At 48.8% G+C, this 27,493-nt stretch overlaps 2 protein-coding genes across 3 annotated transcripts; one reads left to right on the plus strand and one right to left on the minus strand.

Moving 5' to 3' along the window:
* Positions 1–355: 355 nt before the first annotated feature.
* LOC125514720 (uncharacterized) lies at positions 356–6,014 on the minus strand. Of its 2 annotated transcripts, none has more exons than XM_048680070.2 (5): positions 5,744–6,014; positions 3,117–3,176; positions 1,182–1,355; positions 925–1,086; positions 356–833 (listed from the first exon to the last, which is right to left on the minus strand). In XM_048680070.2, exons 1-5 carry the CDS (start codon positions 5,828–5,830, stop codon positions 714–716), a joined length of 603 nt encoding a protein of 200 aa, XP_048536027.2. In that variant the 5' UTR covers positions 5,831–6,014; the 3' UTR covers positions 356–713. The 2 variants fall into 2 exon arrangements, with proteins under 2 accessions (XP_048536027.2, XP_048536026.2); XM_048680069.2 differs by having other exon boundaries at positions 925–1,089; positions 5,744–5,995.
* A 16,396-nt stretch (positions 6,015–22,410) lies between these two features.
* LOC147964201 (uncharacterized) lies at positions 22,411–23,720 on the plus strand. The gene is made up of 2 exons (XM_087529877.1): positions 22,411–23,047; positions 23,215–23,720. The coding sequence occupies exons 1-2, from the start codon at positions 22,411–22,413 to the stop codon at positions 23,718–23,720; spliced, it is 1,143 nt and encodes a 380-aa protein (XP_087386003.1).
* Positions 23,721–27,493: the final 3,773 nt, after the last annotated feature.

Raw genomic sequence — 27,493 nt, forward strand, 5'->3', positions numbered from 1 at the left:
AGGATTTTGGTGTTGCTGTCACTACATTGACTCAGCTCTTATCTGACAGTACATGTGCTATTAGCATTGCGCGCGATCCTGTGAAGCATGAGCTCACCAAGCATATTGGTGTTGATGCTTTCTATGTGCGCGCTGGTGTGCAGGATCAGGTTATTGCTCTTTAGTATGTGCCTTCTGAGTTACAGTTGGCGGATTTTCTGACGAAGGCCCAGACTAGAGCACAACATGGCTTTTATCTCTCCAAACTCAGTGTTGTTCATCCACCATGAGTTGAGTTTGAGGGGGGTGTTAGAGTTATAATATAAGTCATGTACCCCTTTGTATTTATCCCGTTGTATAAAGAGTTTCCTGCATATGTTCCACACCTGTACATGTATATATATCAGCCTATGGCCTCATGAGAATACAAGTTGCATATTCCTAATAAGATTTACACTATAAATACTGCTATAAATCCACTAAGAAAAACACTGTAAATCCAGTATGAATCCACCGTAAAACATTGTAAAATTCACTAAATATTACACCAAGCATTTCAGTTCAAATCCACTAAGACACTACAAATCCAGTAGGAATTACAGTGTAAATCCAGTAAGAATTACACTGTAAATTCACATAGAATTACAGTGTAAATCCAGTAGGAATTACAGTGTAAATCCACCTAGAATTACAGTGTAAATCCAGTAGGAATTACAGTGTAAATCCACTTAGAATTACACTGGACACTGTAAATCCAGTATAAATCTTGAAACAAGGGACTCCGACCAATCTTGAAAAGTCTGAGGCTTAGAGGCATTTGAAGACTGAACAAGTCCAACTATTTGTTGCACAACCTACAAAAAGAAAACAAATGACATGCATAAGTGAAAAAATGATATACAAAAAAGGAGGAGAAAACAGCAAAAAAGGCAAGAAAAAGCTTACATCATTTCCAAACCGTGAAGCATAAGCCGTTTCAACTTTACAGGCAAAAGAGACATTATCAACAGCTGGAGCATGAACTTCTGATGTTGAAATCTTATTGGCAAAGGGGATACTATAGGTAGCTGCACCACTTGTTACTGAACATGAAAACTTTTCACAAGACTTCTGAACACAAAAAAAGGTAGAATATTCGGTGAGAGCTAACTATGAAAAAAAGTTGACAAAGAAAGTTAAGAAAAAGACAAACAAGGACTAACCTGTGCGTAAACTGATGGTGATAAACGCTTCAACGGCCTCTTGCCATACGAACGACTGTTGCTCTTATGTAATTCCGAGAAATCCTTAACTTTGTTACCTCTCCATACCAGAACTCTAGGCTTGCTGTCAGGAAGAGAATTCAACCCAGAGTGCACACGGTCAAGGTAAGAAACCTAGCAGAAAAATAAAGAAAAGATAATTAAATAACAATAAACAAAGGAAGCAGCATAAAAAGGGAATAAAAGAAAAGAAATAAGTCACAGCTCAAGCGTAGTGACAGCCGCCATCTGTGATTGATCTCTTGGAAGCAACCTTTGTAGAATCCTTAAACTTTTTAATACTGCTAAGGAGTCACTCATAGACAAGCCTAGATAAATCGAAATTCATCGCGGAGCTACAATCTCTGAAGATATGGAGATATTTGGGGCTGGGCGAAAGGCTAGAATTTGGACACAAGAATGTGGAGAAAGCAACACACATGAAGCAGATGAAAATATCTTCATCAGGCAGTTCTTCAGAGATAGAATTGAGTTTATTTGTGAAGAATGAGGCCGGTGGGATGCTAGTGACATTGAAATGGGGCAAAATAAATCCACGGCCAGCATTAGCATCCGAAAAATGGGTAAAGCCAACATCACAAAAAATGAAAATCATAGAAAATTAACCTAAAAAAGACCTACTAAACAAAGAAAAAAGGGGACCTAGCTCTAGAAACACATTCTGCCTGACATAAATGGACTGCTATTGAGCTCAAGAAAAAAATAACAAGAGATAGGAACATCGACCTAGGCTAACAAGCTCTAGGGCATATACCTAACTAACACAAATTGCTCTGGATGGCCAAACCAGCTGCCTCAAGCAAAAGATACCACATAGGTGCAACACTGAAGAACTAAAAACCCATGCTCTTGCAATCGTCTCCAGCAACCGACAAAAGCTCCAAAACTGACACTACAATATCAGCACTAAATGCACTAAAAACCCACTACAAAGTACATAATCACTGACAAAAGATAGGATATTAAACTCTACCCAATATGCTCCAATTAACAGTGCGATTACTCTCTAATTATAGTGAGATTACTCTGTAACTACAACAAAAAGACTATAGCTAAAGAAAGTAATTACAGCAAGATTACTGTAGCAATTACAAATGAGAATGCATTGAAAAGTACACTGGAACAATTTGCAACACCTAAACCACTAAAAAATTACATTTGATAAAAACACTCAAAATAGCAGTGCAATTACATATAAGATACATACTAAAATATACTGTAAAATAAACAGACAACACACAGTAATTCCACTACCACTAAAGTTACACTGAAAACTACCTACGTACATGATAAAGTGAATAGGTAACTTAAATGGGATTTGGAACCCTAAATGACCCTACAATAACAGAGCAAGAAACAAAGCTGCCTAATCAAACACAGATAACAGGATCATGTAGATTCCGGACATGGCAGATGTTTTGTTTGTTCAGATGTGGGTTCTACTAGGTCTGGTGGTACAGAAGCCAGCGGCGTTGGCGCGCTGCAGCCTGGACTGCAGGTCAAGGTCATACATGTGAAGAAGCAGCAGGACACGGTCCAGCCGATTCAAAACAAACACGCCCTAATCCAAACGACCACACATAGAAGATGAATCCCCTATAGCAGACGAATCTCTCCTGAAGCCTAATCAAAGCGCGCGAACAGGACAACTAGAGGCCGCGGGGGCTATCACATTTAACTACCAAAAACAAACGGGAACGGATCTGAGTGCCCTAACGATGCACACATCACCAGCAGCAACCTACTCAAAATCGATCTGAGGACCCAAAGAACACATCAAAAAACCCGCAAAAAGAAGAAGGGGAGGGAGAGATTTGGAGGGGCGGGGTGGGGTGCAGGGTGAGTGGGAGATACAGCACAGATCAGGCGGCAGACCTCGGCCGGGAGATGCGGCGGCGCAACTGATGGGAGAGCGCTGGACGCCTGACCACCAACCTGCTCAAGCACGCAGCGAGGGGAATAAATTACATTAATAAAATTATGGTGACACCACACTACAATTCCACTAGAATTTACAGTGTAAATCAATGAAACAGAGATTATCACACTCAATTACAGTGTGAATTCCACTACAATTTGCAGTGTGAAAAGAACTGACGAGATAGAGTAATTACACTAAAATTATACAGTAATTACACTACAAATATAAAGTAATTACACTAAGAAATCCACTATAAATTGCTGAGTAAACTCAAAGATTAGGAGTCATTGCACTAAAAGAATCCACTAAGAATTAAAGAGTAAAAACACTGACAAAGATAGAGTAACTAACCTAAAATTACACTACAATTGGCACTGTAATTTCACTTACAACTTATAGTAAAAAGACTAAAATTATACTAACAATAAAACTGTGATCTCACTTACAAATAACAGCAAAAACTAAGATTTACAGAGTAAATAAAGTGATAAGAAAAGGGCAGTCCGGAGCAATCCAGTGATAGGAAAACAACACTCAGGAGCAATCTCACATTTACACACGTTCAAGCTGAAATCACAATAAAATAACTCTGATATTACACTAAAAATACTGATAAAATACAGCTGACTATTTACTATTGGAAACTACACTCTAAAACAATATACTATTGGAAATAAAGAGCTACATCTCTAGAATTACATTGGTATAGAAATAGAACTCACTTACAATAACAGTAGTAACCAGGAATAAAACTACTGGAATTACAATCATCAGCAATACTAAAACTACTGGAATTACAAAGCTACATCTCTGGAATTACAGAGCTAGATCCCTATAACCATTGGAATTACAGTCGTAATCGATAAAAAATACACTAGTAAGCCACTGCAAAATATAGAGATATCACTGCGGAAATAAATCAAAAAATTACAAACGATTTACAATGGAACTCCCCTAAAATTACAGTAGAAACCAAGAAAAAAAAAGTGCTAGAACTACACTCATAACACCACTGGAATTACAAAGCTAGATCACTCGAATTACATTCAAAGCAATCAAAATTTACAAAAGTGAACAATTGAAATTACAATGGCAGACAACATAAATTACAGTACATACCAGGAAAAAACCTAGGAAATCAGGACTAAACAGTCATAACCTATGATATATAATTGTGGCATAGCTAGCATCAACACAAACAGACAATGTTATACTGAATCAACATACACATCAACCGATTTAATCACAAATACAAGTACCTAGTACTGTTCCATGTTCTTGTTCTTATTATCCCGTTAATTCCATTTTACAACTTCACACACCACAATTATATGCTTTGCCTACCAAAGGGAGCATGCCATTTTCTTCAGTAGATAAAAAATAGAACTCAGAAGATCAGTCAAGTCCAACAATCTTCATCTTCAGTAATAAACAACAAATTTCAGATGAAACAAGCCAACAGTAACAAACAAATGCACAAGAAATCCAGAGCATAAGATTAACTCTAGTCGCAACTCGCAATGGCCAATTAGTAAACCAAACCTAGCTACTGAACGAACCCGGCCTGAACATTGATGTGGCTTTCTCACATCCAACCTGAATAAAACCACTTAATTTGGACCTAACTAAATCTAGGAGACCACCTGCCGTGTATGTGACATACAAAATAAGAAAGAGGCATTCGGTGCCGGTCTAAAAAAACAAACTACTAGAATTACAGTTCTGATACACTTGAATTAGAATGACTAGCAAGCAAGAATCACAATGCTAGTACGGTTATAAGCATCATATAATACAGTGGCAAACCAACTTAAATTACAGAGGCATAGCTTCAGTAAATACTAAAAGAAATGGCAAGCACCTAAAATTCCCATAGAACTACCACCCCTGCCTACATGGAGTACATTAGAGAACAAATGGCAATCAACTATTACACTGGAGAAACTGAACCCTCTACCATGCCATGACAGAGAAAAATGAGAATTACGACAGCACCACGTACTACTACCCAGCAGCAAAAACTACAGCATGAGCTGGCCAAGTACTATGAGGACCTATAATTCTCCAAGCAATACAACAGCGCAACGTACTATGGGAGACCAACCCCTCACATCAGAGACCAAAATCAAACTCAACTCGTACCAAAGCATGCTAGATCTAAAAATTAACAGCTACTACCGGAGATAACTAAACAAAAATCAGGATACCAACTAACGAAAAATAGCAGCTACAACTAGGATCCAAATGAACTAACTGAAGAATCACTATGACGCAAACAGAATCGATCAGGCAAACACACACGGGCGCCTAACCAAAGGGGAAACATCACAAGAGCCCAACACATCACATCACAGATCACAACACTCGATCCCCAAAGCACAACATCACATAACCCTACAGATCATAACACCCGAGCAACCCACAGATCTGAGCAACAGGGAACCGAAAGGGAAATAGCAACAGAGGAGAGATGCAGCGACGGGGAGAGAAGAACTCCGGCTGCCTGACCACCAAGCCCTCAAGCGAGCATCGAAGGAGAACTCCCAATCAAAATCGCCATGACTCCAGATCTCCAACTCACCGAGGTATCCGCCGCTGGAAAAATAGGAAGGGGAAGAGACGAGGGGGCGAGAAAGCGAAAAGAAAAAATTCGAAATGAAGAAGGCATTCAGCGAGTAGAGGGCGGGCGGGCGCACGCAATTAACGAGTCTCTCCCGACAAATTATGCGGGCCCCGTAGCAACCAAACAGACAGAGATCAGGAAAAAAAGGAATAGCACAAATCTCAACAAAGCGATCGGACGAACAGAAAAACGGATGAACCCCAATTGTTTTCATCCGGCTGAAAAATAGCAAAACCGTAAAAAAATAGCAAAGGATATACACGGCCTGGAATCAGAAACAACCTTAACTACGGAGTCAACGACCCGGAGATTTGGGCGTGGCCTCGCTTCGCTCCGCTTCTGACTCTAAGTGCATCTTCAGCCGCGCCTCCAAAAAGGCTCTCTGCGTGTTTTCGTCCGCCGGTGTCAAAAAATCAGTCCAGTCGTGTTTTCAAGAGCCCAGTTTTCGTCGGCTCGGGCCAAAATTGGCGCCGGCGGACTCAACCCAAACCCGGCGCGCTGGGGTCGCTCGGGGGCGCCGGGCGAATCGTTTTTAGCGCGAAGAGCCGCGGGCCTGCCGCGTTAGCGACTCTACTCTCTTCTCGCACCTTCTCGTCCTCATCGTCTCGTTTCCCGCGGCGAATCAATGCCAAAGCTGCCGCGCGCTGCCGCGCCGGTCAGCCTCCATTGATGCCTCACAGGCGGTGCAGTGAAGGCTGGGCGACGCGTCCCTTGGCCGCCACGCAATCACGCCACGCGTAACGCGCCGGCCAAGCCTACCACGCGCGTCTCCGCCTATAAAAGCCGACTGCAAGCGCGCCGGAGAGACTCACCCCGATCATCCACCGACGATGCGCTCATTTCTCCCCCTTTCCTCCTCTCGCCGTCACCAGTTGAGAAAGCATGGCCGAGCGTTTCCCAGGCGAGGGCGCGGCGGCGAACGGATTCGGGCGCCGTCATCTGCATGAGGACGAGGCTCGCCTCCTTTTCGAGGCCGAGTACCCGGTCCCGCCGGACATGCGGGTGCCCCGGGCGTGGAGGATCAGCACCGGCGGTGTGCCGGTGCCCCCGGTACCCACCGACGCGGCGTGGCGTGCGAAGATCGCACGCATCCGCTCGTCCCTGCCGCGTGCGGCGAGGGAGGGGCCCCGGTACGTCACCGACAGCCCAATCTGGGAGCCGTACTTCCGCCGCCGGCACGGCGAGCAGCTCGAGGCCACCAACGGCGTCGTGCCCTCCGGCAGGTTCAACGCCGCCGGCCGGCGTCGGTGGTGGGGCGTGCCCGGGCGCACGTTGGAGTCCGTCCTCGAGTACATCGAGGGCGGCAACACGCCGCGCCTCGAGTACCCCGCTCCCCCGTCCTCCTCACGCTGTCGTCGGGGAAGCTCCTGAACGCCGAGGCGCATGGAGACCGGAGTGTCCTCCTCCTCGTCCGGCGGCTCTCCCTGCCTCCACCTCCGCCCCGTCAAGCCAGAGCCCCAGGACACGCCTGTCAGCGCGTGTACCCGCAGCTCCGGTGGCTCTCCCTGCCTCCACCTCCGCCCCGTCAAGCCGGAGCCCCAGGACACGCCTGTCAGCGCCCGCACCCGCAGCTCCGGCGCCCTCGTTGAGCCCAAGGTGGAGTCCAGCCTCCCCCGGAGTACGAGGAGATAGCCCGGCGCGGCTTCTCCGACGAGGACGCCATGCGGTGGTCGCGCGACGACTACCTGCGCGAGGAGATGATCCGGCAGCGCCGGGCCCTGGAGAAGATCGCCGCCCGCAAACGTGGGCGCGAGGACGAGGACGGTGTCGTCGTCCTCGATAGCGACGACGACGATGCCCCCGGACCGTCCAACCCGCCGCGCCAACCGCGGGAGGGATGCAGCAGGGACGGCAGAGGCGTAGGCGGGGGCGACGACGACGACGACGGTGACTACACGCGGTTCTACAGCCTCCTCGGCATGTAGAACCGCATGGGCGGGCGGCGAGGGAGACGGCGGGGGTAGCCCGCGGTAGTTTTTTTTTCTTTTTTTGTAAAATATGTTTAAATTTGAACGAACTCGCCCGTGTTTGCGTTGTGTTTGCCCCGAATTTAAACATTTTAAAAACCCGTGGGGGCGCGACTGGGGGCATCACGCCCCCAGTGCGCGGTTTAGCGCCGGTGCGCCCCCAGGGGCGATTTTTTGCCCCTCCTGGGGGGCCAACGGCTGGAGATGCCCTAAGAGCAACTCCAATGGGGCGTTCCATTTCGTCGGTTTGGGTCAGCCGGACACAAAAGTTGGCCCAACGGGGCGACCCAAGCGGACACAGCGTCCGCTTGCTGTCCGTTCTTGTCACAGCCCTAGCTTAGCTTTGCTTACTCTTGCATGATCATCATGGCATCATGTTTATTTTTTTTATGAAACTGCAATGGGGATGACAGAACCCCCAGCACCCCCCTTAAACCAACTAGGGTTTACTAAAATCTTTTTCAATGATTTCAAAATGCCCTTTAAAAATGTTCATCATTTCTGGATCAAGGTGGAAGCATCTACCGAAAATGGTTGACATTTTTGCAGGACATATTTGGACTTTGAATTAATTCAACCATATTTGAATTGGAGCTATTTAAATGCTATATATATATATTTTAGTTGCTCCAAAAATGTTGGAAATTGTCAAGGGTCACTGGAATAACTCAGAAAGCACCCATAATTATTTCTAGGATTTTATGAATGGTTTACTATTTATTTTAAACCAGAACAGAAAAACAGAAATTAGAAAAGGTAACAGAAATAAAAGAGAGGAACCTTACCGTGCAGCCCACCACTGTAGTGGCCTACTGGGCAAAGCCAGCCCGGCCCACCAGGGGCAGCACTGTCTTCTTCCTCCTGCCAGGAGGAGAAGCAGCTGCGTGCCTGATGCGCAGGCAAGCCGCGCTGGCTCCTCCCTGCCTGCGTGCCCCCCTCGACTGCCTGGTCGCCGCCACGCACACCCCCTGACCCCCTCGTCCTCTCCCCTCTCTCCCTGGACCTCTTTCCCCTCCTCTGCTCTCTCTCCCTCTCACGGCCGAACGCCACCCTCGCCACCATCGCCGACCACCGCGGCCACAGCCGTCCCCACGCCTCTCCGTGCTATCCCCGCTGTCCGCCTCGACGCCGTGAAGCTTCCCCCTCAACAAGCGCATGCCCGGACGCCCTCAAACGCCGACCACGCCGTCTTCTTCAACCTCGGTCCGCCGAGATCGTCACCGCCGTTCCGCCTGCACCGGACCTCCTCCGAGCCTGCTGAGCACCCCGACGGCCTCGCCGTGAGCACCTCGTCATTTCCCCTCTCCTCTCTTCCTCGTTTGTGTGCCGTAGCCGCACTAACCACCGGACCCGAGAGCTCATCGCCGCCGTAGTTCCTCACCGCCGTGGCCAAGGCCACCCCAGCTTGCGCCTGAGCACGTCACCGTGTTCGCTGCACTCCCAGGAGCCCACAGCACCCTTCGGTTTCCCCTCTAGTGCACCGTAGCGTCGACCCCTTCCACGTCCGAACTCCGACCACCGCGGATGCGCTCGCCGTCGTCGATTCCGGCGACCACGCGGCCTCCCGTGCGGCTAGCTAGATGCGGGCGTGCTCGGGCTACCTTCTGGTGGCCTTCGCGCGTCCATACGCCGCCTATAGCGCAGCCCCGGCGAGCTTCCACCATAGATTTGGTCGCCGCCGGTGGGACTCCGGCGAGCCGACGTGGCCGCGTGATTAGCGCTAATCACCGACAGCTAACCCTCCCCAGAGCCACTGACTACTGGGCCCCACGGCCTAATTAACACTGCTTAGCTCCTGTTTAGACTAAACTAACCCCACGAGCCCACATGTCAGTTTGACCTGGCCACGTCACCGTTGACCAGGCCCCACCTGTCATTGACACTGAACAGCATTGTGTCATTGACCAGTGGACCCCACTGGTCAGGTTTGACCTAGACCGCTGCTGTTGACTTGGTGACGCAGGCATGACGCAGTGCTGACGCAATAAGTCATTTCTAGATTAAAAATAATTCAGAAAATTGCCTAAACTTCAAAAATTCATAGTAAATCAACCGTAACTCCAAATGAAATAAATTATGTATGAAAAATTATCAGAAAAATTCAAGGAATCCATCTGTACCATTTTTATGCATGTTTGAACAATGTTTGTCCTCTGTTTTGGACAAAACAAATAAATGGCATTTAACTAATCATATATGGAGTTTGAATTTGAATCTTGTATTCAAACCAACTTCATTTAATTGTGTTGCTAGTTGCATTAGCTCAATCAACAACATATTGCCATGTCATTATCATGCATCATGCTATGCATTGCATTGATTGTGTTCCTTCTCTGTTGCCGGTGGTTGTCCCCTCTCGGTAGACGTTGTACCGACGCTGTGATCGTTGACACTGATGAAGACCCAATGATATCTTCAGAAGTGCCAGGCAAGCAAAACCCCCTTGTTCATTCCGATACAATCCCTCTCTCTCGCTCCTGCCCTCTTTTACTGCATTAGGACAACAATGATTCAACTGTTACTTGCTGCGGTAGTTGAACCCCTTATCCTCTGCATGACCTGTCATTGCCACAGTAAATAGATGAAACCCACTAGCATGAGTAGGAGTTGTTTGAGCCCTGATGTGCCTACTCATTCATGCTTGTTTGTCATGCCTGCTACTGCTTATAGTTGAGTCAGGTCTGATTCATCGGGGATGAATTGGAACAGTGATGAACATGTCCTACTGTGTGAGCTAAGTGTGTGAACACGATTTGGTAAAGGTAGCGGTGAGAGGCCATGTAGGAGTACATGGTGGGTTGTCTCATTGAAACCATCCTCAGGAACTGAGTTCTGTGTTTGTGATCCATGAACAGCTACTACCACGCATTGGGACTGAAACCAATGGACCCTCTCGACTTATTAACTGCCCTTGCCCTCTATCCAGGAGTTGCAACTAGTTTCTGGTGTTTGTAGGATATGTGTTGGCGGCTGTGCGTAGCGCTGACCCTAGGGGTGGGCTATGATGCGGTAGATACACCGTGGCACGGTGTACCGGGCGCCCGTTTGGTGTCTCGGGAACCCTGCACACATCGTTTGGGGCTGTGAGCGAAACTCCGGCCGGATCTCCTCGCGGATGGAACCCGAATAGGCGATAAACCTAGACTAGAGACTTGTGTGGTTAGTCAGGTCGTGGCCGACTCCCTCGCCAGGCTTCCGCTTGAAGGTTGCCGAGATACATGACGTGTACATGGTGGTAAGTGGCGAGAGCGTGTGTGAAGAGGTACACCCCTGCAGGGTTATAAATGATTTATTCGAATAGTCGTGTCCGCGGTAAAGGACTTCTGGGTTGCCTATAACAGTTCATACACAAGTGAAAGTGGATACTCTAAAATGCGCAAGATAAGCGTGAGTGCTATGGATGGCGTTCTCGTAGGGAGACGGGAGCGGATCCATAGTGGTGTATTGATATGGTGAAGATGTGGACTCGTGTGCGCCACCTCTTGCAGTCGTAGTTCAGGTTAGCCACTGAGTCAAAGCTGGTTGCTGCAGTTAAACTCCACCACCCCCTTTATTGATACCGATGCATATGTAGATAGTTCTGATGTAAGTCTTGCTGGGTACATTTGTACTCACGTTTGCCTATTTTATGTTTTGCAGAGAGACATCAGTCTCGCTAGTAGTTTCGTGTGGACTTCGACGTTTAGCTTGATACCTCAGCTACGATCTTGTGCCCCCGGCAGGATCTGGTAGATAGTCAGGCTTCTTAGCCTTTTCCATTTGTAGATGTCTGTACTCAGACATGTTAAGCTTCCATTTGTGCCTTGATCTGTATGCTATGATTGTTGGGTCATGAGACCATGTTTGTAATATCTCGCTCCTCGGAGCCTAATGAATAATACTTGAGTCGTAGAGTTATGTTGTGATGCCATGTTGTATTTACACATATCGAGCATATTGTGTGTATGATTGAAATGCTTGGTATGTGTGGGATCCGACAATCTAGTTGTTTATCCTTAGCAGCCTCTCTTATGGGGAAATGCAGTCTAGCGCTTCCATGAGCCATAGTAGTCCGCTACAGCCCGGTTCACCGAAGTCCTGCTAGCCCAGCACTACTGCTCAGGACACTTGATTAGCCGACATGTGTTTCACTTCGTTCCTGTGTCTATCCCTTCGGGAAAATGTCACGCGGTGAAATCCGGAGTCCTGCCTAGCCTGCTACAGCCCGGGTTCCCGGAGTCCTGTTAGCCCAGTGCTACAGCCCGGATTCACACGCTGCTGACCGACATGCTCGATGTGATTCGTGTATGCATGTCCCCATAGGTTAGTGCCGCTTTGGGTTCACGACTAGCCATGTCGGCCCGGGTTCTCTGTCATATGGTTGCTAGCGACACTATCATATATGTGAGCCAAAAGGTGCAAACGGTCCCGGGCCATGATAAGGCGACACCCGTGGGAATACCGTGCGTGAGGCCGCAAAGTGATATGAGGTGTTACCGGCTAGATCGATGTGACTTGGAATCGGGGTCCTGACAGCTTTGGTATCAGAGCCTGACTGCCTGTAGGATTACCAAGCCAAACTGGTCGAAGTTGAGTCTAGAAATGCTTTAGTTATATAAGGGAATTGATTGTGGAAGGGAACGTAAGGCTCTTTTTACTCCTTATACCTCATGGCCTTCTGATCTGAGTCAACCTCTTCCCTTCTACGGGGATTAAGAACTAGGCCTTCTCATCTATCTATCAGGATGACGAGTTACTATGTTAGAGACTTATAGGATTGATGTATTCAAGCCTCTGTTCAGTTCCTACTACTTCCATGTGTTCTTAGTTGATCTCAGAACCTTGATATGGTGATGTTGAGCGGTCATGCCACTATTTTGTAGGATGTCTCAAATATTTTTGAGCATTTACAGTCGTTATGCTGTCCGAGTCATCCCAGGTTTCTAACTAGTCTGATGCATTTGCAAATTCCTTCCTCCCGTTACCAACGTTCCTTTGGGCTAGTTTAACCACACTAATCGGTGAGTTGAGGTACTCTATTACCTCGACTTATATGTCGGAGCTATTATTATGACCCTAGGTGTCTTAGGGAGTCACCTAGTAATCTATCAATGCTTTGTGTTTCCGGTGTGATGATTCTGGCCACCATTCTCGAAAGCATCCCGTGATGCCATTTAGTAGTAGGCATTCTACTCTTGGGTTCTTGACCCAAGATTCACTCTACTTACCTCGTGTCGATAGTGTTGCTCGTACCTTTAGGATATTAGTAACCTTTGCATTAGTCCTCGAGGTCCATGGTATATCATTCTTCCAAATACCATGAATCATCCTTGGCAGAAAATTTGTTTGAATCAAAAGATCACAACCAGAGTGCTCTTAATGAGTTCTCCATTCTACATTGTGAATCTGCCAGTTCTACCTTTCTGCATGGGTTATCCGGGAGAAATGTTGAGCTTTGCTCAACATACTAACCTATGTATCCACAACTCAGAAAGATATATGTTCCCTTGAGTTGTCCCTCTTCATTTGTATTCCAACCATCATCTATCAATTGATAGTCAGGAGTAATTGTGCATCCGTGTTATCGATGCTTATTATTCCTGTGGTCCGTCAAGCCATTCTAGTTCAGAATGACTAGGAGAAACAAACTCCAGTACCTCATCCATTTCTAGGATTGGGTCGAAGCAGTTGTATTCCGCAGATCAAATGCAATCAAGCTTTGATTCTGTTCTACCCCGAAGTATTACCCACTTTTATGTCAGGAACATCATGAGAATTGCACCTTCTCTTATGAATTTTTGATGCAGCGATACTCTCGCCATCATCGTTCATTCCTCGGTCCTGTGTTGCCATAACCGGAATGCCGACAAGTGAACTGTGATGTGTGAAATCGGTACTCCTAGCAACCTCGTTGCTTGGTAGTTAATGGGCAATATTCTCATTCTTAGCGTGTTGGTTATTGAATCATCATCCTAAGATTGATCGTGCTACCTAGTCCTTATTTCCGGTGCACTCTTCGATCAATGAGTTAGGATTGTGTCAATCCCTCACTCTTTTGATCATATCAACTTGCCCTGAAAAGCAAGGTTGTTCTCGAGCTTAGTAACATATCGGTGGTTCGTGACTCTCCGAATATATTCTCGGAAGTGCTACCAGGTTGTCACCTGACCGCTATGTTAAGTTCGTGATCAAGTTGGTTTCTTGTAAACCACCCCTTCTCCAAGAATCCGTGTTGGATATCCCTGAGCTGGTTGGTTAAGCTAAACAACAACTTGGAGAGTTGGAAGATAGAAACTTGTCTGACTTAGTTCAAGTTAAGGGATATCCTTTTGTGTGTGTGTGTGTGTGCTGAAGGAAGGTGATATCTCCATCGATTGGTCCTCGTGATCAGTTGTTGGATCTATTGCCTTGTCAAAACTTTGACTTGAGTATGGGCTATCGTCAAGTCAAATCAGAACCAACGATGTTCGTAATGTTGTCTTACTTGTGGATGATCCCTCGAGCATACACCAGTACATCTTTTGGTCTGACCAATACTATCACATTGTTCACATAATGGTGGAAGTCCAGTGATATGGAAATTTCGATGAGTTGATGTTGAGCCCATCAGCAGCATTTTGTCTCCTCCATGATTTGTGTTGAACATCCAGCTAGTGTTGAAAACTTGTGTAAGCATTTTCTTCATGCCCGTTCATGTAGAATATGTTTGGATGAAAGTAGTGACCTCCTCTAAGTTCACGTACAAACGATGCAAGTTGCCGCCGTGAGTTCGAGAAAGGTTGTTTTTGTTTCCTCTGGTACCATCCCAAGTCAGTCATGCATGTGCGAAGTATTCTATGGTTTGACAGGCTCGCTACCTCCATTCCATTTGTATTCCCTACCACACCAAGCCACTGGCTGATTTGTTCAGGGAAAAGAAGTTTCTTCATAAGAGCTAATCATATGACTTATGCAAGGACTTCGATATCCTTGATGATGGTTCCCAACTAGGACTCGGTAGTGTTCCATTGTAAGACTACTATGTGGTCATGCTTGTCCGGGACAACATGTTCACATGTGTTTAGCAGAACCAGCTCATGTTTTGGAGCTTACTACCATAGTCCATTTCCTGAGAATCTCGCAATGACATCTCGTCGATTTGTGTTGCAAACTTTCATTTTCTTTCTAGACTCGATGAGTCTGGAATATCCTAACACCAACCAGATCTGAATCTCAGGCAGATATGCTGGTTGGAACGTACTCCAAGAACTGTATTGTTGGTCCCTCTGTAACCGGTACCGTGGATGCCGTGGCCAACACACCTAACGTGGATGTCCTGGTTGAAGAAGTTGGTCACCTCCCCATAAGGATCTCACAGGATCTGCCTCCGTAGTTATTCCTTATGGATTCTTGAGCTTTCGAAGTCCGACCTTTTACTTGATGTTCTAGATATCAAACCATATCTATGAATGGATTACGCTAGCACATCAAGGAGAACATTAGAGGCAGAGTGCTAAATGTCTCTCGGTCGATTGTCCAGATTCTGTTCCCTTAGCCTCGCTAAGGGAAGATCTGAGAAGGTGTTATCCTCCTTTGTATCCGCATCATCCATCACTAGTCATCATGGTAGTATGTCGTGTTGCCAGGATCCTCGCCACGGATGTTGGTAGAACCTTGATGAATATGGAAATGCTCAAGTTCTTGAGAGCACGCTTAAGCAAAAACATCCCTTGTGTTGTCTTCAACAAGATAGTCCACATCATCCATCCTAGTCCGAGTATGCCATCTCTTCGAGCTATCTCAAATGATCAATTGTAAATTGCCTTAAGCTGCTATGAAGAGTTTCAATGATCTCTGAATCAAAAGTAATTCTTTTTGCCACTTAAGGGAATATTTCTGCGAGTCACCTTCCTTAAGATGTCTCGTTATGGTATCATGGCAATTATCTCCTCGCTACTTTGAAACCATGCACCATCCTACTTAAGCGTGGAATTGTTGCCTACCAAATTTGAACCTTTATCATCCGCTTCTTTCCATCACCCCTGATGTGTGTTTCGTGTCTCAGCTCAAGAGATGTTTTATATCTCACTCCATGAGTTGATCTTGAGTGCTCGATCTCCGAGGAGATCGACTCCTGTAGAATTTCTTTCTGCCGTCATCATGCTGGATGAAGATCCGGAAAGCAAAGACGTCAAGATCAAGATGACGCAATGAGTCAACATCCTCGGGAAGGGCAGTTGGATCGAGAAGACTACGATAGTTTTGTGACCCCCCCTTCCTTCTTACTTCACGTCTTGAATCTCGGGCCGAGATTCTTGTTTAGTGGGGGTGAGTTGTCACAGCCCTAGCTTAGCTTTGCTTACTCTTGCATGATCATCATGGCATCATGTTTATTTTTTTATGAAACTGAAATGGGGATGACAGAACCCCCAGCACCCCCCTTAAACCAACTAGGGTTTACTAAAATCTTTTTCAATGATTTCAAAATGCCCTTTAAAAATGTTCATCATTTCTGGATCAAGGTGGAAGCATCTACCGAAAATGGTTGACATTTTTGCAGGACATATTTGGACTTTGAATTAATTCAACCATATTTGAATTGGAGCTATTTAAATGCTATATATATATATTAGTTGCTCCAAAAATGTTGGAAATTGTCAAGGGTCACTGGAATAACTCAGAAAGCACCCATAATTATTTCTAGGATTTTATGAATGGTTTACTATTTATTTTAAACCAGAACAGAAAAACAGAAATTAGAAAAGGTAACAGAAATAAAAGAGAGGAACCTTACCGTGCAGCCCACCACTGTAGTGGCCTACTGGGCAAAGCCAGCCCGGCCCACCAGGGGCAGCACTGTCTTCTTCCTCCTGCCAGGAGGAGAAGCAGCTGCGTGCCCGATGCGCAGGCGAGCCGCGCTGGCTCCTCCCTGCCTGCGTGCCCCCCTCGACTGCCTGGTCGCCGCCACGCACACCCCCTGACCCCCTCGTCCTCTCCCCTCTCTCCCTGGACCTCTTTCCTCTCCTCTGCTCTCTCTCCCTCTCACGGCCGAACGCCACCCTCGCCACCATCGCCGACCACCGCGGCCACAGCCGTCCCCACGCCTCTCCGTGCTATCCCCGCTGTCCGCCTCGACGCCGTGAAGCTTCCCCCTCAACAAGCGCAAGCCCGAACGCCCTCAAACGCCGACCACGCCGTCTTCTTCAACCTCGGTCCGCCGAGATCGTCACCGCCGTTCCACCTGCACCGGACCTCCTCCGAGCCTGCTGAGCACCCCGACGGCCTCGCCATGAGCACCTCGTCGTTTCCCCTCTCCTCTCTTCCTCGTTTGTGTGCCGTAGCCGCACTAACCACCGGACCCGAGAGCTCATCGCCGCCGTAGTTCCTCACCGCCATGGCCAGGGCCACCCAGCTTGCGCCTGAGCGCGTCACCGTGTTCGCTGCACTTCGAGGAGCATGCAGCACCCTTCGGTTTCCCCTCTAGTGCACCGTAGCGTCGACCCCTTCCACGTCCAAACTCCGGCCACCGCAGATGCGCTTGCTGTAGTCGATTTCGGTGACCACGCGGCCTCCCATGCGGCTAGCTAGATGCGGGCGTGCTCGGGCTACCTTCTGGTGGCCTTCACGCGTCCATACGCCGCCTATAGCGCAACCCCGGCGAGCTTCCGCCGTAGATTTGGTCGCCGCCGGTGGGACTCCGGCGAGCCGACGTGGCCGCGTGATTAGCGCTAATCACCGCCAGCTAACCCTCCCCAAAGCCACTGACTACTGGGCCCCACGGCCTAATTAACACTGCTTAGCTCCTGTTTAGACTAAACTAACCCCACGGGCCCACATGTCAGTTTGACCTGGCCACGTCACCGTTGACCAGGCCCCACCTGTCTTTGACACTGAACAACATTGTGTCACTGACCAGTGGACCCCACTGGCCAGGTTTGACCTAGACCGCTGCTGTTGACTTGGTGATGCAGGCATGACACAGTGCTGACGCAATAAGTCATTTCTAGATTAAAAATAATTCAGAAAATTCCAGAAAATTGCCTAAACTTCAAAAATTCATAGTAAATCAACCGTAAATCCAAATGAAATAAATTATATATGAAAAATTATCAGAAAAATTCAAGGAATCCATCTGTACCATTTTCATGCATGTTTGAACAATGTTTGTCCTCTATTTTGGACAAAACAAATAAATGGCATTTAACTAATCATATATGGAGTTTGAATTTGAATCTTGTATTCAAACCAACTTCATTTAATTGTGTTGCTAGTTGCATTAGCTCAATCAACAACATATTGCCATGTCATTATCATGCATCATGCTGTGCATTGCATTGATTGTGTTCCTTCTCTGTTGTCGGTGGTTGTCCCCTCTCGATAGACGTTGTACCGACGCTGTGATCATTGACACTGATGAAGACCCAATGATATCTTTAGAAGTGCCAGGCAAGCAAAACCCCCTTGTTCATTCCGATACAATCCCACTCTCTCGCTCCTGCCCTCTTTTACTGCATTAGGACAACAACGATTCAACTGTTACTTGCTGCGGTAGTTGAACCCCTTATCCTCTGCATGACCTGTCATTGCCACAGTAAATAGATGAAACCCACTAGCATGAGTAGGAGTTGTTTGAGCCCTGATGTGCCTACTCATTCATGCTTGTTTGTCATGCTTGCTACTGCTTAGAGTTGAGTCAGGTCTGATTCATCGGGGATGAATTGGAGCAGTGATGAACATGTCCTACTGTGTGAACACGATTTGGTAAAGGTAGCGGTGAGAGGCCATGTAGGAGTACATGGTGGGTTGTCTCATTGAAACCATCCTCAGGAACTGAGTTCTGTGTTTGTGATCCATGAACAACTACTACCACGCATTGGGCCCGAAACCAATGGACCCTCTCGACTTATTAACTGCCCTTGCCCTCTGTCCAGGAGTTGCAACTAGTTTCTGGTGTTTGTAGGATATGTGTTGGCGGCCGTGCGTAGCGCTGACCCTAGGGGTGGGCTATGATGCGGTAGATACACCGTGGCACGGTGTACCGGGTGCCCGTTTGGTGTCCCGGGAACCCTGCACACATCGTTTGGGGCTGTGAGCGAAACTCCGGCCGGATGTCCTCGCGGATGGAACCCGAATAGGCGATAAACCTGGACTAGAGACTTGTGTGGTTAGTCAGGTCGTGGCCGACTCCCTCGCTAGGCTTCCGCTTGAAGGTTGCCGAGATACATGACATGTACATGGTGGTAAGTGGCGAGAGCGTGTGTGAAGAGGTACACCCCTGCAGGGTTATAAATGATCTATTCGAATAGCTGTGTCCGCGGTAAAGGACTTCTGGGTTAGTGCCGCTTTGGGTTCACGACTAGCCATGTCGGCCCGGGTTCTCTGTCATATGGTTGCTAGAAACACTATCATATACGTGAGCCAAATGGCGCAAACGGTCCCGGGCCATGGTAAGGCGACACCTGTGGGAATACCGTGCGTGAGGCTGCAAAGTGATATGAGGTGTTACCGGCTAGATCGATGTGACTTGGAATCGGGGTCCTGATAGCTCTGTGTCCGTCCCAACCCAAACTGGGCGCAAAAATGGGCCACGAATGGGTCCGTGGCGAACAAAACTGGGCGCTCCTCTCGTCCGCTCTCGCCCGCTCCTTCCCTCTCGTGTCCGGCCTGGACCCACCAGGCAGCGACTTGCACTTCCTGCCATACGAGGACTCGAGGTGTAGGCCATAGCGGCAGAGGATTGCGGCGGGTGGCGCGAGAGAAACGCGGTGGCTGCGGCGGCCGGCCGGCCGGTGGTGCAGGCCATGGCGGCAGAGGAGCGCAGCGGGCGGCCGGCCATTGGCGGAGGAACAAGGCGGCGCGGCGAGCCGGTAGGTCGGTGGTGGAGGCCGTGGCCGCGGCCGTGGCGGGCGGAGGAGCGCGGCGGGAGGAGGAGCGGAGGCGGTCGGAGGCCGCGTCGGGTGGAGGAGCACCGCGGGAGGAGGAGCACAGGCCGCGGCGGCAGCGACGGCGGACGAGGAACGCGATGGTGCAGGACGGCCACGACCACGCCCAAGATCTACCTCGCCTTCCAACTCAACTTCGACTCGCAGCTCAAGAAGCAGTAGGTGCTCTTCGCCTTCGGCTCTGCCATTAGCTGAGCACCAGGGCAAGACGTCCAGTACGCGCGGCCGCGGAGGAGCGTGGCCTCGAGGGACGCCGGCAGTCTCGCTTGTCCGCTTTTTGGTCTTGTGCGTTGGGTCTATCCACACGCCGTGCGTGTCCGCCTCACGTCCGCTAAGCGGACGGACAACCCAAAAGGACAAAATGCGGACAAAATCCATGTCCGTTTGGGTCCCTGCGTTGGAGTTGCCCTAACCCGCCTTCGGCAGAGCAATTCCGAGTCGCCTCCGCTGGAGCGTTCGTTGAGCCGTCCTCACACTCCCACCGTTGTGACCCGCCTTTCGCCTCTGAGTCGCCAAGCTCCATCTCCGCCATGGACACGCCATGTTGAGACGGCGTCATTAGAATCACAGACCACCGCTGTTTGTTGCGGCCTTGACTCGCCGTTGCCTCCACGGATTTGCGTCGAGCAGCCGTCTCCTGAAACCTCCTTGCTCCACTGCTTTCGTCGCCATCTGCGACCGCTCTGCTATGAGCCGCCGTTCCACGAGTGCCTCTCCGCCTCGGTTTGTTGCTGCGAGAGTCACCCTGCCTTAGCGCTCCTTTGCGCCGCCTCCCATCGACCCGTCGCTCCGCCTCCGCACAAATCCATGGCCAAGCCACCGCCGCCCTGCATCTGAGCCACCTCGCGCTTAACCCGCCGCGTCACGTTTGATCTGCTGCTTCGAAGATGGACCGGTCGTGCCCTCGCTTTAACCTGCCACTACTTCGACCCGTCGGCGCCTCATTGACCGCTCCATCTACGTTGTCGCGCCATACACCACGTGTTGCGCCGTGAGCCGCCAGCCTCTGTCAAGTCACCGTCGCGCTTCGCCAATCCGCCCGCCTCAGGCCCCGGGCTGGCCCTCTGCCGCGACTCCGAGCCGCTGTGAGCCGCTACCTGCTACTCCGACTCTGCCGCAAATCAACGCGGCCTCGAGCCCAGCCTTGCGCCGCCTCCGTTGTTGAGCCGGCCTACCGAGCTACGTCTCTGACCCGTTGCGGTGACTCGCCTCGCACTGTTTTCACTATGGTCGGCCGCCTCCATCTGACGCTGCCTCGGGCCTCATCTCACACTCGCGACCCTGCGCTAAGTCGCCGGCGTTTCTCCGCTACTGTTGAATTGCCGCGGATTCTTCTGCTACCTCGGGTCACGGGTCAAGGCCATGTACGGTTGCGGTCCTGAAAGCCGTCGTCGATGAGTCGCCTTACCTCAATGAGCCGGCCAGGTGTTTCTGACCCGCCGATGTGGCCTTACCCGGCCTTCAGAGCCGCTCAAATCGCCAGCTCTGCCATGTCTATGCCAAGTCACTGGAGCAAGCTTTAAACTGCCACTTCTCCCTCCTGAACCAACTCGCTTCGCACCAAACACTTCTTCGCACGGCCGAGTCGCCCCGCCTTGTCGCGCATCTCATCCTTCCGCAAGCCACCGCGGCAGAGCCGGCCTCGCCAAATACCTCGCCGGCTTACTCCTGCCGTGAGTCGACGTTACCCACCGTTGCATTGAGCTCCCCTGAGGCCATAAGTCACCGTCGCCACATCTTCACCATTATGGCTGCACCTCAACGACTTCGAGCTGCATCCATCGCCTAGCAGTGAGCCGCCCCGACCTTGGGCACCTCCTTTGTCGTTCACCTCGTACCACGGTCTCGGGTCAAGTCATCGGCCACGGGCGTAACCCGCCTCACTGGGGCCTCAGTCGCCTTTCTGCTTGCCTCCGTGGACCTGCCGTGGAGCGCCCCGCATCGAACCGGCCTCCGAGCCGCTCCGACACCATTTGCAGCATCTCCGGCCGGGCCGCGAGTCGTCTTCGTCAAAGTGGTCAGGCTGCCTCTCCACCGGGCTCCAAACCGCCGCCATGCCACGCCGTGTTGTGCCCCGGCCTCTTGAGCCACCGGGCCGCCTTGCGCGTTGCCCATCCTTTGACTCCGCTGCGCCGGGCTGCCTCGCGCGCTGCCGCATCCCAAACCGTCTCTGGCCGGTGCCATAAGGCCAACTCCACCCGCGCGACCCCATCCTGTCCGCGCACGTCCGTTTGGGGTAAAATGGACGAATAGCGTGGCCCAGCGCGCGGCCTCAAATGGACAAATGTCTGGATTCCGTCCGTTTTCGGCCCATCCCCGGCCCAAACTTGCGCTCGGTTTGGGGTGAAACGGACGCGCACGGACGGCCTGGAAGCATGCCCTTGTCCCCCCCGTGGCCCGCCTGCCGGGGACACTAGCAGTCCCTCTGCTCCCAATGCTTCCACCCTCTCTCTCCCGCCCAGCGCCGCCGCCAGCGCCGCCGCTATTCTCCGACCGCCTCCTCACCGCACAGCCCCCGACCATCCCTACCAAACCACGTCTCGACATGGCCGCCACCACGCCCACGCTTTGGCCGTAGTTTTGGCCGTCGATCGGAGGTTTGGCCATCGCCGTCTTTGCCGGTCGCAGAGGGGACACGACCGCCGGCGACGTACCACGGTGGCCTCGGCAGCTTCCGACGAGAGCTCCAGAGCGGCCAGTAGCCGGCCGGCAACCACCCCTACTGCGTCGAGGTGATCATCGCGGCCTCTTCGCCACCATGACTGCGAGGTGTTTGGCATTTTGCCCCCAAAGGTATGGACAGTGGAAACAAGTTTTCTTCCATCACTTCCTTTGTTCATCGGACGATTCGACGTCGGATGATGAAGATCTTGTGGTGGCTGCACTGGTCGTTCATGACCACATTCAATGGCAGCTTCCTCGGTACAGGGGGTCAGTCTCTGGCCGTGCTCCCAACCTGAACCGCAACAGGGAGAGAGGCCACGCCCTGCTCTATGCCGATTATTTTGCCAACACCCCGCTCTTCAAGCCGGATAAATTCCGTCACCGTTTTCGAATGGCAAGGCATGTGTTCAATCGTATCCGAGAGGGAGTGGTTGCTCATGACCAATACTTCGAGTGCAAGACGGATGCTTTTGGCAAGCTTGGATTCTCCTCTTACCAGAAATGCACCGCGACCATCCGCATGCTTGCATATGGAATTCCAGGCGATCTGGTGGATGAGTATGTGCGTATGAGTGAGACAACATGTCTGATGTCAATCTACAAGTTTTGCCAGGCTGTGATCGAGGTGTTTGGCCCAGAGTACTTGAGGCAGCCAACTGCCGCTGATACAGAGAGATTGTTGGCGACCAACGCAGCTAGAGGCTTTCCAGGCATGCTTGGCAGCATAGATTGTATGCACTAGGAGTGGAAGAACTGTCCATTTGCTTGCCAGGGCCAGTACAAGGGGCATGTCAAAGGGTGCACTGTCATATTAGAAGCGGTGGCATCGCAGGATCTTTGGATATGGCATTCTTTCTTCGGCATGGCAGGTTCTCACAATGATATCAACGTGCTACAGCGAGGCTTGCAGAAGGCCACTCCCCACCTGTCAACTTTGAGATCAACGACCACCAGTACAACAAGGGATACTATCTAGCAGATGGTATATATCCTCAGTGGTCAACTTTTGTGAAGACAATCTCGAAACCCCAAAGTGAGAAGAGAAAGAGATTTGCCCAAATGCAAGAGAGTGTTAGAAAGGATGTGGAATGTGCTTTTGGTGTGCTTCAATCCCGGTGGGGTATCGTTCGAAACCCCGCACTGTCATGGGATGAAAGGAAGCTTTGGGAGGTGATGACTGCTTGTGTGATCATGCACAACATGATCGTCGAGGACGAGCGTGATGAGAGTATCTTCAACCAAGGATTTGATTATCAAGGTGAAAATATTGAGCCCCTGCACCAAGACCCGGCCACATTTGAACAGTTTGCCCAATTCCACCGTGAGATGCGTGATTGGCACACTCATTTGAATCTTCAAAATGACTTGGTTGAGCACGTGTGGGATCACATTGGCAACCAATAGATGTATTGGTCCATTTTATGTTCACTCAAGACAATTTTGATTTGGTTGTAAAACTATTTTATTAAAGACAATTTCAATTGGGTTGTAAAACTATTTTAATTTTCAGACAAATTTGGGTTGTAAAACTAGTTTTGATGAAAATATGGGCATTTTTGGCCCTGACGGACAGGATGGGGCAAAGGGATGGGGCCGCACGCTGGGCGCACGACCACCGCATCCCAGGACACGCCCGGACACGACCTCGTTGCCCTACCCAAACGTACAGAATCCAGACAAAACAGACGTCCGTTTGGGGTCGTGCGGTGGAGTTGGCCTAACCAGGAGCCGCCTACATACTGGCTGTTGATCCGTCGCACACATCCAGCGCCTGCGAATCACCCCTACCGACGGGTCGCTAAACTCACTAGTGCTTCAAGGCCGGTTCACCCATAGTTGAATCTGTTGGAGTATAATGTCCGGCTCTCTCTCTAAGATCGGTTTTTTGGTTGCATTGGCTAGAGCATGCACTTCTACATGGTATCAAAGTCAAGAGGTCTTGAGTTCAAGACCCGGCTGGCGCAATTAAATTGTAGCCCACTTTCGGTCCACGTTTAGGTCTGAGGGAGCCACACGTGAGGGGGAGTGTTGACGTATAATGTGTTGCCTAGTCTCTTCCTTAGATCGGTCTGATGGATGAACTGGTTAGGTGCATAAACTTACAACCAATAGGTTCATGGTTCAAAACCCAATAAACACAATAAATAATTGCGGCCTGCCCCTGCTTCCGCTGCCCACATTATATAGCTCCAAACGAACATAGACGTGAGGGGGAGTGTTGGAGTATAATGTCCGGCCCTCTCTCTAAGATCGGTCTTTTGGTTGCATTGGCTAGAGCATGCACTTCTACAGAATCGCCGTCGCACTGTCCTACAGATCTTGATTAAAAACAAACATGCGGGGGCCAGTAAATCAGTAAAGAGAAAGCATGCACTCACATCATCAATGTGGCATACGCATGCACATCCAGAGAGATGGATGGGACAGAGCACCTGTGTGCATGCAGATAAGGTGGGGGAGGAGAACGTGGGCACAAGGACACAACGGCTCTAATATCACAACTACGCGACGTTTCTTCTATAGCAACTAGATGACTCCCCGCGCGTTGCTGCGGGATTTTGTCGTGGACTTTGAAGTAACATTCGTGTATCAAAGAATAAAATAATTTATCAATAATTGGGTAGCGTTCACAAATAGGTAATTATTTAAAAAATTGGTGGTATAAATATGCACTGCATGAAAAACTATTAGCAGGCTGTAGCATGAATCATATTCCTAGCATGAACTATTTGTTGTTGTTTACAGATTTTCCTTCTTCAGTTACCGCAAGATGGATATATGGTGTCCCGCTCTTTTCACACTCGATGTATCCAATGGAAGAGAATAGATGACCAACAGATTGGGTTCGCAGTGTGTTCAGGCGCAGACTCACGTTTGAGAGCCATAAACTTCAGTTCTTTTGTGATCTTCATCTTTGCGATAGCATCTGTGTATCTCTTAAGCTTCTCCTATTGAAACGGCAAAAGAACATGCCACAATATTGTTTGAATATGGTGGCGTCCTGGGGAAGATATGTGTATATTGTCAATGAGGGTAAAAAGTGAAATGAATATAATATAAGAAACCAATTTTCAGTAGGCATGCCTGTTGCATTAATTGCCCATTCGTACTTGACGTTCTAGGGTCATTTTGCTACATAGTGTTGCTTAGTGATAGTACTTACAAATTGTTTGTCGGAACACCAAACCTCCTGAAATTGATTGGTTATGCTTAGTCACAGTAATGCTAACGTCTTTGTACTTTGTAACTTTATCTCTACATACAATGTGAAATATTCTATAAATTAAATAGTGTATATATGCTTCCAGGTATATAATCAAGGAACCAGTTGAGGTGCCAACATGCTTTTCATTTTTTCTTCTCTTCAATAAAATCTAGTGGCTGAACTAAAAGTTCACTTGTCCAAATCCTCAAATGCTACACTACTGTTTCTACCATATGTTAGCACTATTGCGGCCATGTCAAGGACACACCTGCATCATGTCATCTTAAAGTTTTAGGAAATGTATAATTCACTTTTGGTATTATTAAATATTAATCTTATATAGTTCAATGTCCGAAGAGACGTATGTCCAGAGAAGTTGTTATATGGTGCCAGTTCTACATGAGGTTTAAGAGGGCCACCCAGGAGGGGGGCCACTGAAACTAAATAAGGGAGAAAATACAGATGAAAACAATAGAAGGTATTCTAAATAATTAATTTAAGAGATGAGAGATTGCGTACCAAGGTGAGTAGCAAGAGATCTGTGAATCAATGAAGCGAGTGCGAGCAACAACAAACTTTTCTGGATCATCAAACTGAAGAAAGAAAGTTTAAGCATGATAGCAGATCCATATCTGCATAAACCATGAGTACTTATTTTTTATGGATGAATACCTCTTGTCATAATATGATACAATACTCACAGATTCATGGATAGCAACCCCAAGTGATGGATTATATGAAACATTAACCTAGCGAAGTAACACTTGAAAGCATAATCTTTTTTTACCCAAAGGGCATAACATTCGAGTGTGTTTGTACAATGGAATGCGAAAAATATCTTCTGATGTTTCCTTGCTTACTTCCTACCATGTATTTGATTTGTTGTCTATACTCCATAGATCTTCTCTAAGGAACACATACCAAGACGTGTATAATGGGTAAATAAAGCACAATCTTTGTCGGTCAAACTAAATGAAATATAACATTCAATATGACTAAATGTATATGGCCAAAGCCAACAAATCTGCATATGGCTAACTGTTCATTGGCTGGACTACTGAAGCAATGAGCTTTTCTAAAGAGGAGAGCCTGCATAACAATGGAGTAGCAAGAGACCTGTCAGATCGAGCACCTTTGGTTCCGATGCACAAGCTGTAAGATTCAAAAGCATAGTCTCGGTGATAGGAAAAATTCGGGGTGACTGAGAATATGGAGCATCACCTACCAGAGTGGAGGACGCCAGGCCGGTTTCGAGAGTAGGACGCGAAGAGATGATGGCAGTGCAGGCATCCTTTTAAACACGAAGGCATCCACTGCCCCCGGTGATTGGGGGGGGGGAGGAAATGAGAGGCGATAAATACTGCGGTTTTTTGTGCATTTGTGGCTGCCGTTTCAAGGGGGCGAGTGGAAGAGAGCGCGGCGGCTGCGGACAGAAGAGAGAGCGGCGGCGGTGAGCGGAAGAGAAGACGAAGGTTGGGCGTCGTATTGTGATTAGTTTTTTTTAGAAGATATGTCAGTTTTACATGGGCCAGAACAAACGACCAACTAAGCCAGCCACGGCCTGATTTTTACATGGGCTAGCATCAAGCTAGCTACTCCTTCCGTTCCGAATTACTTGTCTTAGATTTGTATACGGATGTATCTAGCACTAAAATGAGTCTAGATACATCAGTATCTAGACAAATCCAAGACAAGTAATTTAGAACGGAGGGAGTAGATGGGCACGTCTATTCCAGTTAAAAAAGTCTAGATGGCACGTCGTGAGGTGTAGTTGCAACTTGGGCTGCGGATTATACCGTGCACACGCGCTATGGAAGAGCGTGGGACGGGAGCGGTCCCTGGTCCGTTCTGCATGCTGGTAACGGCAAGATGACATGTCATCATGCATGTTAAGAATTAGACTCATGTGAATGTTGATGTGGCATGAAGCTGACGTGGACAATGTGCATGTGGAGAGAATAGGGAGAAGTGG

This window comes from Triticum urartu, chromosome 6A (assembly GCF_056163025.1).
Source record: "Triticum urartu cultivar PI428250 chromosome 6A, HENAU_Tu73, whole genome shotgun sequence".
Taxonomy (NCBI): domain Eukaryota; kingdom Viridiplantae; phylum Streptophyta; class Magnoliopsida; order Poales; family Poaceae; genus Triticum; species Triticum urartu.

Coding starts and splice junctions, on each gene's coding strand:
- LOC147964201 (XM_087529877.1), top strand. CDS start 22,411: ATGACTGCGAGGTGTTTGGCATTTTGCCCCCAAAGGTATGGACAGTGG. Junction 23,048..23,214: donor CATGCTTGGCAGCATAGATT/GTATGCACTAGG, acceptor AACGTGCTACAG/CGAGGCTTGCAGAAGGCCAC.
- LOC125514720 (XM_048680069.2), bottom strand. CDS start 5,830: ATGCCTTCTTCATTTCGAATTTTTTCTTTTCGCTTTCTCGCCCCCTCG. Junction 3,177..5,743: donor TTCCAGCGGCGGATACCTCG/GTGAGTTGGAGA, acceptor GTGCTTGAGCAG/GTTGGTGGTCAGGCGTCCAG. Junction 834..924: donor CTTCACGGTTTGGAAATGAT/GTAAGCTTTTTC, acceptor TTCTTTTTGTAG/GTTGTGCAACAAATAGTTGG.